The sequence below is a fragment of the Plectropomus leopardus genome, chromosome 19 (genome assembly GCF_026936395.1).
Source record: "Plectropomus leopardus strain MGB_pleo_1.0 chromosome 19, ASM2693639v1, whole genome shotgun sequence".
Lineage (NCBI taxonomy): Eukaryota > Metazoa > Chordata > Actinopteri > Perciformes > Serranidae > Plectropomus > Plectropomus leopardus.
The window spans coordinates 16,186,004-16,197,424 of NC_142194.1; the positions used below are offsets into that span (position 1 = coordinate 16,186,004).

At 38.8% G+C, this 11,421-nt stretch overlaps 1 protein-coding gene across 1 annotated transcript; it reads right to left on the bottom strand.

Moving 5' to 3' along the window:
* Window positions 1–1,027: 1,027 nt before the first annotated feature.
* pgap3 (post-GPI attachment to proteins phospholipase 3) lies at window positions 1,028–9,726 on the bottom strand. Its single transcript, XM_042508381.2, has 8 exons — window positions 9,281–9,726; window positions 7,295–7,392; window positions 6,621–6,773; window positions 5,592–5,654; window positions 4,912–4,973; window positions 4,484–4,620; window positions 3,409–3,613; window positions 1,028–3,266 (listed from the first exon to the last, which is right to left on the bottom strand). Exons 1-8 carry the CDS (start codon window positions 9,549–9,551, stop codon window positions 3,203–3,205), a joined length of 1,053 nt encoding a protein of 350 aa, XP_042364315.1. The 5' UTR covers window positions 9,552–9,726; the 3' UTR covers window positions 1,028–3,202.
* Window positions 9,727–11,421: the final 1,695 nt, after the last annotated feature.

An 11,421-nucleotide genomic window follows, 5' to 3' on the forward strand; every position in this document is an offset into this window, starting at 1 on the left:
TCTCAGTCTATCCACTCTCCCCACCCACAGTAGCCAGGGTCAGAGTCCGACCTACTGCACAGAGCCATCAGGAAACAACAAAAAGCTACTCACTGAGCCATGCACAACTCAAACCCCAGACTTTTCACAAGGGTTAGTGGTCCAGGTCCTGCTTAAATGTTTGGTTCCCACAAAAAAAAAAAGGCCCTCAAGGCCTTCATGGGCCAATTTGGCATTCTGGTTGTTCGTTTTTCTCAGCTATAAACTTTCATGAAATGAATAAACCAGGTTTTATGAGGCGATCTCGAGAATAAAGTTTTGGATAAAGTTTGCTGGCTCAAACCTCAAACTATAAAGCTATAAAGTTTTGCATCTGGAAGTCAGCTGTGCAAACCCTGGTCCAATAGTCAGTTTTTTCTTTTAAGAACACACTTCTAACACAATAAAGCTAGATTGTCACTCATAAATACATTGCTATTAGTTGAAGTTTGCACTATGATCCTTAGTCATTGATATGTACAGTATATTATTAATATATGACAGCATAAAAGGCATATTTATGCAATGCATTGGACTGAAAAACAACTAAAACTGCTGACTGTTCCCACCTCTCGCTTAAAGACTATAAGTGACCGAGCGCTTGCTGTTAGGATTCCTCAGTTGTAGAATGATCTGCCTGAAGATCTCATTATCTTCGCTTTTGAAGACTTTTTTTTATCGAAATGCATTCCTTTAATTTCTTTTTAAAGGATTATTTTATTTTATTAATATATGGCACCTTGCTCCTAAAATTGCACTTAAGGTTGCACTGCACTGTTTTGAGTTTAAATTCTTTTTTTTGTTTCTTTTGTCTTGTATTTTTAAATTTTTCCTATGTGAGTCTTTTGTGATTTTAGGTGTAAAGCACTTTGTAGGCACTCTGTAACATTGGTTTTGATAAGTGCTGTATAAATAAGCTTTATTTTTATCATTATAAAAACAGATTCATTGAAGAGGAGAATCACAGTTACAGGAGAAAATACGAAATAAAAGACACAAACAAGCTGCATTCCTTATTAACAAAGAACACTTTTATTTGTTCCTTTTCTTTCTGATTTTTTTTGGTCAAATATTAGATGCGAGGTGGAGGAAGGTGCACTCAGTCGGAGAGGTGATGGTGCACAGGGCAGCAGGCAGGGGGCAGCAGATGAGTGAGGGAAGAGGAGGGATGTGTTGGTGAGGAAGGAGGAAACAAAAAATTAAATGATTTTCAGAGCAGAAACTTTTGTTTGTTTTACGCTAATATTCAGCTAATTCAAATAGATACCAATGAGATTATTTACATTTTTCTAATAATTAAAATTTCAGTTTTGAATAAACTTGGATTTGGGGATAAATTGAAATCAGATTTTGTTCTTGTTTTAGCTTTACAGAAGAGTGTTCACTGCCTTAATTGGAGCCCCAGAAAGCATTTCATAAATAATAGTAGTTAAAAAAAGCATTATCTGAGAATATGAACTACATAACGTTTCTTATCTAATATGCTCAGAATCTCTGCTGTGAGTTCAGAAATCTTTATGCCACCCAAAGCTATGACAACCTCTCCCTGTCACCCCCCCACCCCCATCACAGGCAGTCAGCAAAGCTAAATTTACCCGTCATCTTGCACACATTCACGCTTCAAACCTCCAACATATATGTATTTATATACACACACACACACTCTCTGTCACACATCAGTACTTTTACAAAAGGATCGAGCACAGTCTAGCTCTCTCTCACACTCACACACACAGTGATTCAGTTTACGATGGCAAAAACAACACAATGTCGAGTCAAGGCAACGTGTACACACAAACTGTACTGGTCATTGTTCTCACACAGAAAATACGAAGGCATGGGCAGAATTTCAAAACAAACTATGTACACAGACCCGTAAAGTGCACATATGGGAGGGAAGCTCTGAGGGACGAAGCCATACATGGTATGAATTCAAGAGTTTTGGTGCCAGGAAACGAAATATTTGATATAAAAAAAGAAGAAACATGCTCATTGACAAGCAGGTTATGATACAGTATGTAAGGCAAACATGGAGGGAAATGGAGTATTTTACAGGACGGGGCAGTAATCTGTACAGCAGCTGGTCGTGTGTGTGTGTGTGTGCGCAATTGTGGGAAATATTACAGCAGAAAATGCAACAGAATTCAAATAGTGGGCGTCAAACATCTCATCCACACACACCACCTAACCCCAAAATTTATTAGAATCTCTTGATGTTAAAAAAAATAAATAAAAGCCCCCAGCTTCCTGTTGCAGCTTCTCCTACCTCGATCACTTTCTCCTTCTCCTCACACTAAAGGCAATCCAGGTGAATCAAATAATAATTCCATTTTATGATCATCAGGCGTATCCCACCCAAATTCAAAATCAAGTAATCAAACAGAATAATGCACACAGATTGGTCATCGACAACAGAATTAAAAGGCAGCTGATAAAACTCAAAATATAGCGAAACAAAAGCAGCAGTGGAAACAACGCAGGCACAAAAATAAAGGTGTGATGGTGAGAAAAAAAAAAAAAAACACAGTCAGCTAGAATGGCTTCCAAACATAAACCCCCTTCCCCCTCTCTCTAGAACAATCCACTGGCAGACCCCCCACCCCCAGCCCTCCCACTTCACAAGAGGCACCTCTCTGTGTCCGCCAGTCCACTTTAGGAACAGACACACACTGTACCACACACAGCAGGTTATGATAGCGTGGCTTTGGGATTTGGTGCCCTCTATTGACAGCCACAGCAAACTGCCATCTGTGCGGAGCTAAGCGTGTCAGAGAGTCATGGGTTCAAGGGTTCGATTTCAGAAAACGCAACTGACAGTCGAAACAGAACATGATATGCACGCCAGTGGTGAAAAACCTGTGTCTGCTGTGGTGGAACGCAAAATGCTTTCCTTCATCTTGTTTTTGCAGTTAAATGGCAAGAGACTCATAGAGCACATGTCAGAACAAGGCAAAGTTAAGTAGAGCAAGCATCAGTCGTGATCATGAGAAGAGAGGAATGACTCCCCGAATAAATACTTTAAAAAACATTAATACGAGAGACATGTAAACAAAGTCTACTTTGATGGAAGTCATAGTGATGTCATGCATCTGGGAGGCTGAGCTACTTCCGTGTTCGGGTGTCGGGCTGCCCTGATTGGAAAGGTGCGAGGGTGTAGGCGCAGTGAAGAGGGGATGAGCTCCTCCTACTCGACTTTGACGCCCATCTTCTCTGTGTTTAGTAGGTAGAGGCTGTCGTCTATCAGGAAACTGGAGATCGAATGAAGTGCAGGTCATTTATCACGCAGCTAAAAGCGAAATCTTTTTCTTTTTTCTTTCTAACACTGACGGATTAAAATGCTTCTTTTCAGTGAAGCTACGACACAAAGGCAGAGCAGGTGAGTGTACAAACCTGTAGAAAAGGAAGTGCACTGGTACAGTGCTAAGGTGCCACACAGCATGAGCATCCAGGACCCAGAGCATCGGAGGGAAGTCCAGCAGCTCCAACAGGGCCAGACCGTGAAGCAGCAGCACCACCAGGCCGCACTTCCACCAGTATGGCAGCGTCCGCCGGTTCTGCCAGCACCAACACAGCCACCACAGGAGGTTCACCATGCCTTTATAGACAAAAAAACAAATAAAAAAGGTTAAAAAAGATAAGAAAGACAAGGCAACAAATAAGAGCAATCTTTCGACCGTAGTTTTCAGAAATTTTGTGGTGAACTTGATGACCAAGGCAATGATATTCTGTAAGTTGCTCTAAAAGTTTTGTCATAACCTGAAACTAAATAAAAACAATACCCTTAAAGAAAAAAACAGAAACAATATTACCTGGTCAATAAAGGAATTAATTGAATTAAAATGCACATAAATTCATTTCAGTTTTAGTTTCTTCTTCTTCTTCTTCTTCACTACTGAAGAAAGCATGAGCATCAACTCTTGTGATAACGAATCACAGAATTTTAACATTCTAGAAAATGACACTATGCTACAAATTACTTCACATCGGACACTAAAAAAGCACAAACATTAAACATTATGGCCATTCCTACACAGTTCTCCAACCATTTACTGTATGATGTAGCTACATACTTATGAGACATTATACCTGGCCTTAAATTAACAAACTAAAACAAGTGTAAAACAAAATATATGACAACTGAAACTAAACCTTTCTGAAAAACTGAAACTGAAATAAAACTGGCAAACGCACGCTAAAACCTAACTAAAACTAGACCGAAATGAAACACTAAAATCAATAAAAATAAACAAACAAAAAAAAGAAAAATCAAAAAACTATTAAAACCTTGCTGCAAACTAAATTAAATTGATAATTAGTAATAGAAACATACTTCTAAGTATCAATATTGGAAAAAAAAGTACAACGCAGCCACAGAAAAGTGCTAATAGCAACACAACTATTATATTCTAGCTATTATGACCACTTAAATATGGGCATTAATGTGACATGTGAGTATTTGCTGTACCAATGGTGGCGTTAGCAGCCATGTTGTAGCCGTAGTCGAAACTGACAAAGGTCAAGTAGGACACATGCGACGTAAAGGCCAAGATCAGAAGGACTCCCACCATGCTGGACACCCCAGGTCGCCTCAGACCCAACGTTCTGATGAAGAGAGTATGAACAGAAAAAATAGATTCACATAAAAGCGTTCAGCACATACATTTTACATGAACAGTGACATAAGAGTGCAAGTTGATTTTTTTTCTTGCCATCACCAGTGAGAAAAGTTTAAGTAATTATTCAGTAATACTTATTATAAATACAAAAACACAGGGCAGAAATGTTAACCAAGGTCAATAATTAAGCTGAATGTGATCAAGTGCGACCGTATTTTCATCTTCTATTTGTGGTAAAAATGACAACACCTGTAGGAATACCTGTATTAGAGCTTACCTGACACAGCACAGGTAGATTGAGTAAAGAATGACCGCTGTTGCACAGAAATAGTCCATTTTCTGAAAGAGAATATCAAAGAGAGAAAATCACATTTGCTGACAACAGAAATCAGCTTCAAGCGCGAGAAAAAAAGACTTGCACGTTACCGAAATATACAGCACACAGCTGGAGGGCTCGTCAGTAATGGCATTAGGATGTTACTGATTGGCTGAGCTCATTAGCCAATAAAACAGAGAGACACTCATCTCAGCATGTGGTCTGACACTTCAAAAGATATTTTAGCAGTTCTCCAATCTGTACACAATAAAGCTGCGTGAAGTGGTATCTTTTTGAAAGTAACACTAAATTAACTGACTGCCTGTGATGTTAAAAGGACGCTTTCAGCCGTGCTTAGCTCATTGTTTTGGCTCGCTAGTGTGCACATTGAGTCCTAACGGCTCTCACCAACCCTCCATATAAACAGCATGGGCTGCTGTCAGCTCGCCTGATATATTAGATATTATTCTCAGGAGAAAGTGGACCAAACTGTGGCTGAAAGGTGGGAAATAATCAATTTGACATAAGCCAGGTAGAGAGAAAAACTTCGGAAGGATGCCCCTGCTGCTGTCTTTTTGTCTGCCATCAAGTGAACACAGCTTAAAAAAAAAACACAAAACTAGGCAGTCAACAAGTATTACCTCGGTGAGATAGGTGTCCCGGGTGTGAAACACTGTGGACCAGAACCAGGCATTAAGAGATACCTAAAGAAACACACACAGGCTCCTTTTAAAGGCGCATTTTGTCATGAGTGTAAATACATAGTAGTGTTGGTGTATTTATGTGTGGATAACTAATATTTTGGAGTTTTTAAAGAAGGGTTGTATGAGATACTTATCCATAGTGTATTATATTCAGTAAATGGCGTTCACCACGCCTCCAGTTTGGGGAAACAGGTAGGAAGACTGACACAAAAGCGAAGCAATGTACTGTTGTGGACGGGGGCAGCAGTAAGACATTTTTCAGCTGCCTAAAAATTAAAAAAAAATCAATGTAGGTAGAAGTGTAAACTATATTTACATTATCTTCACCACTTTACCTTGCAGTCAAACAGCCCTTTCTGAGGGGGAACTGAACTGAAGTTGTTATCTATGCTCTCTTCAAAGCCACCGGACACCTTTGACAAAATCAGTAATTTTACTTCGCTGAACACAGAAGTTGCTGGTCTACCACTGTGGTTAGTTTGTTTGGTGAATCCAAATGAATCCCTTAAAACACCAAAATCACACAATAACACTAACTAATTAACCAAATGAGACAACGGTAGACATGCAACTCCTGCGTTCTGTGAGGTAAAATTACTCTTTTTGTTAAAGGAGTCTAGTGAAGAAAACGATATAACAGCTTCAGTTACCCCTCAGAAAGGGCTGTCTGACAGCAAAGTAAAGAGGTGGAAACATTGTCAATATAGCATACATTTAAACTGATATTGTTTTTTTTTGGTGGACCTTTATTGAGGTGGCTAAGATATGTTTTGCTGCTGCCTCCATCCACAGCAGTACATTGCTTAGTTTCCGTGCTGATCACTCCTGTCTGTGTCTCCAAACTGGGTGCTTGTCGAGTGTCACCTACTGTAGGGTAGTACTCTGACTTCAAGTAAGTACCTCATACAACCCCCTTTCAAATAATCCGAGCTATGCCTTTAAGTTCTTTCATTTTCTCTATCTCACCAGAGAAAAGGCGTTGATGGTGTGGTACATGGGGCTCTGGCGTGGCACCGTGCTCCGATAGCGCAGCAGCATGAGAAGGCAAGCCAGGCCATTGAGCAGAGAGGCCAGAGCAGAAGCTGGCTCCTCAAAACACAGGAAGCGCGCAAACGGCCACTATAAAAGATAAAATACAGAAATTAGAACATTTGAGTCAAATAGGTTAAAAACACTGGGCCACTAAGAGACTTTTGTTCCTAAATAATCGACTTATTTAAAGGTCTAGCGTTTACGAATTAGTGGCATCTAGTGGTGAGGTTGCAGAACTGAAACTTCGCCTGTGTGCCAAGCACGTAGGTGACCTACAGTGGCCGATCTGAAAATGCAAATAGCCTCATCTGGAGCCAGTTGTTGATTTGTTCTTCTGGGTTACAACATGATAGATTTCACAAAGGAGGACCCACTCTGTATGTAGATGTAAATGGCATATTCTATGGTAACGAAAACAAAACGAGTCTTTTAGGTGATTAGAAACAACTGAAAAAATAGTTGCAAACGTTATTTGCAATTTCTGCTGATATATTCCCCTAAATCTTACACACTGAACCTTTAAGTGATCTGAATAAGAAGCTACTTTGGAGAACAAAACCCAGCGTCTTCTCAAACACAGAATATTGGCCTCTGTAAGAAGCATTTACCTTGCCGTGGAACTGTGGGACTCTGTACCCTTCGGCCTGGTAAAGGCCCACTGTGGTCCACATGCATTGATAACGACAGTCATCACGACACGTCCAACCTGGAACAAAGACAGAGGAGCTGAGGGCATTAAGAGGCTCCGACACAGGTCAAAGGGTCAAATTCAGTTTGCTTTACAGATAATATCTTCAAATCATGTGTTATTTCGTGTATTGTTTGTCTTATGTGAGTTTTTCGTCTCTTTTTTCCGCTGTTTTTTGTACAGCTTTATGGTATTATGTTATTGTGCCGTGTCTTTGTTCTGACCTGCAGATGTGATTTAGCTCTAAGCTACAGTCTGATTTGGTACATCAAATGATAATATGTATGTTTTCAACTGTAGATGATCTCTTTTAAATAAATAACATATATAATAGGTACAAATATTCAATAATTAAAAACACCTATATAATTTCTTAATTAGCTGTATAGAGCTGAAAGAAATAGTCAAATAATCCATATGTGAAATGGCAGAAAATAATCTTGCAACAACTCCAATAATCAAACAATTGTTGTAATTCTTTAGTTCACTTCATCATTGTTTATGTGCTTTATATCCATGTAAATTGAATATTTTGGAGTACTCCAACAAAATCAAGACAGTGGAAGATGTCTCATTTAGGCCTTAGGAAATTGTGATCTGCTGTTTTTTAACTGTTTTTGGCAGCTCGAAAACTGCTCTTTTTATTTGCAGCTAGAGAAAAGGAGGTACCACTTCTGAATTTCTTTTCCGGTTGGATTACACTGTATCGATTGCTTCCTCTTATCACATTGTTTTGTTTTTAAATCTCACACAGTCACAAGAGACAGTTGTTAATGGTTGACCGAGGGTGGAGCTACAATAGGCCCACTGTGACATCTGGCACAGCCTGAAAAACTGGCTTTCCACTTTCAAGTCTTTTGTAGATGTGGAATAAAATGGAAAATGGGAAGAATGATACAGAAAAATAAGCAGACAAGAAACTAAACAGATAAATACATAAATAAAAAGAAACCAAACACATTAACGGGGTACATACACACAAATGTAAAGGTACATCCAGTCAAAGGATTAAACGAAAGTAGCATAATTTTCCAAAGTAAGTGACTTAAGAAGAGCTCTCACTCGAGAGCTGGACTTTCCAGATATTCCTGAATGATTAACCGTGTATTTTAGGGACATTAAATTGTGATGTGACAGGCAGTCATCCAACCGACAACCATTGTATTATGTTTTAGTTATGTTACTATTATCATTATGCACATGTATTTACATATTTTCTGTTTTTTTTTATTTTATTTTGTTACTAATGTTTTTGTTATTGTCTTGGTCTGGTACAGATTTGATTTGTAGTATTTGTCGTGTGTTAGTATTGCTCTTCATTTCACTTGCTACTGACACTTTTGTTTAATCTTTACTAGACTGACAAGTTATTACTTAGTCTTTTTTTAACTGTCCTATTTGAAAAAAATGCAATAAACATTACAAAAAGAGGAGCTCTCAGTTCCAGGAGATAAGATACAAACTTTGGGGGTGACTTAAAGAATTTCTATTTGTGAATGAAAATATAGGCTAGCATTTAGAATAGGCTAACAAAATGTATTAGAAATTAAAGAGCCCTTTCATCATAATATCATAACAACAGATTATATCCTTCAGGTTAAAGAAGTAGACTGAGTTAGAGGTTTCAAAGAAGTCAGATTCCAGATCTTCAACTTTCAAGTCTGTTTCAGTTTGTGAAACTGTATCATGGTTCATAAAACGTCAAAGATGAGAAAACCGCAATAAAAGTCATGGCAGCCATGGCGTACAAAACGGCACAGAGCAGCTAATGGATTTTAAATGTTGGCGAAGACAGTCACTAAATGACTTTAGCCGGATATTGTCATTAAATACAGTGGCTACACAGTTGAGAAATCCACTGCTAGCATTTAAGTTAGCTTAACTTACCTACCGAACAACAACTCACCTGTCAGCGCCATGTACTGCGGCTGGGCAGACTGAAAGCCCCGTAGCCGAGCTCCGGTGCAGTTGGTCCGGACACATTGCTTCACACAGTCTCGGTAAACCGGCTCCTTGTCGCCTTGAGAGGACTGTACGGTGGTCACGGACAGCAGGAGCAGGACGGCGGTGGCCGCAGCGGGGAGTCTGACAGATGTGCAGCGGGGTAACGCTGAGGCCATGGCGGAGGGTATCGGCCCGTCAGGACTCACGAAGGCACGGCGGGACGACAGCGGCATCGAGGGCTTCCACAGCCGACGGTCCACCGCATTACCAGACAGCCATTCCCAGTTCGCGGTAACAAAACGGGCCTGAAATGTCTTACAGTTACCGTGCAGTATCTGCACTGCTCCCCTGCTCTCTGACCAGGGTCAATTTTCACTCTCTCAAGGCGCTTCCGGCAGCTATTTCCAAAATAAAACATCCACTGCTTTGTGGAAGCTTTTGTTTTCAGTTATGAAATGTCGACTTGCAGCCATAGTGTTATTCATATTCAGTCACATATTCCTACTTAGCTTTGAGAAATATTCACTATTCAATTTTAAGTGATCTGTACATATTGTGTTGGGGATTTTTTTTTTATTTTATTTTTTTTTATTAAGTGATCTTATTGCATTGTGAATATGTTGTGTATGGTACTTCTATGTGTCTTTTATAGCTTTTGTATGTGTTGTCTTGCTCTTATCTGGACCATTGAGTCTGTAATAAAGTTTATTATTATTATTATTATTATTATTATTATTATTATTATTATTATTCATTATTTTGTTACCCCACTCATTTGCTAAATTCAGTATTCAGATAACATTATGTCGATATTGTTGACATGTTGGCAGCTTTTATTTTGAAGGTAGACTGCGTCGTAGCAGTTAATCTTGCTTCCTGTTTTGGTAACGCGTCACTAGATCACGTGGTTCATTGATCTATTGATATTGAACTTCGGATGTGTATAAATGAATAAATAAATAAATAAATAGATAGAATTATGGTAGCCTGTTGTAACATCATTTAATTTTAATAATCCTCATTACACTATTGTTATTTGCAAAAATAAACATTAAACAATAAGAAAATAAAACAGAGACAAATAAAAATATTTATATAGTTTATCTAGTACATCTAGGGGGACTTAAACCAGCGAATACTCATCAACATGTTGGTTCATAATTGGTATGTTGCCACCACTGACCATCCAGCTGAACTGATCTGAATGGAAATGGCCTTTATACCATTCTAATTCAATGGATGCCACACAGGTCCGCTGTCAGGGGGGTCAAAAGGTACAGGCGACCCCAGCCTAAGGTTCAGAGGGGCCCATGCAAAGGTCTATGTACTGGGTGTGGATGACGGACCTAATTTGGAAAATGTTGTCCATAATTTATAATTGCTGGTCTGATATCACATCAAGAAGTATACTTTGTCAGTCAAGCAAAATGAACTGTTTTTTTTAAATGCCTCTCTCATTGGTCTTGTATTTATGTCCAGTCCATTGGAACATAAACAGGTGGCCAACCTGTTGTGGAAATGCAAGTATTTTCTCAGTGTCTTTCAGCTTTACACCCACTCTCATCACTAGTTGTTTTCCACTGCCTGACAATGTCAGTGTTGTGTCAGCAAATGGTGAATGAAATAGCAAACTAAACTAAATAAAGTGGTTCAAAGATTCAAAAAGACAGCAGATAGAAATACATACATCAGCATTTACTTCATTTATCTTAACCCATGTAGTTGCAATACAGAGACCAAAGTTACAGTTAAGCACAAAAAAAGACATTCTCCAACCACACTTAGGCAGAAAAGGTTATATTTAAAATTCTGTATTAAGTCAAGCACATTGGTTTAAAATGACTGATTACAACTTTACAGGGTCCTGGTGTTATAGACTATACCTTGCTACAGACATTAGTAACTCAAAAGATTAAAAGATCTGAACATATTTAAAAAACTATCAGAAGGATATTGAAATATTAACTCTCTGGAAAACTCTACACAGTTGGGAATATTTTTAAAATACGGGAGGTTCATTTCTGCTTTCAACATTTTAGCCAGTCCAGTTTTCCCATATTGTTCAAATACAGGAGGAGTGAAACTGTAATTCCTATTAAAGGG

Excerpts from the sequence above, each read along its gene's own strand:
- pgap3 (XM_042508381.2), bottom strand. The coding sequence starts at position 9,551 with ATGCCGCTGTCGTCCCGCCGTGCCTTCGTGAGTCCTGACGGGCCGATA. Across the intron at positions 4,974-5,591 it reads GGGACACCTATCTCACCGAG|AAAATGGACTATTTCTGTGC; the intron begins GTAATACTTGTT and ends ATTCTCTTTCAG. Across the intron at positions 4,621-4,911 it reads ATCTACCTGTGCTGTGTCAG|AACGTTGGGTCTGAGGCGAC; the intron begins GTAAGCTCTAAT and ends TCTCTTCATCAG.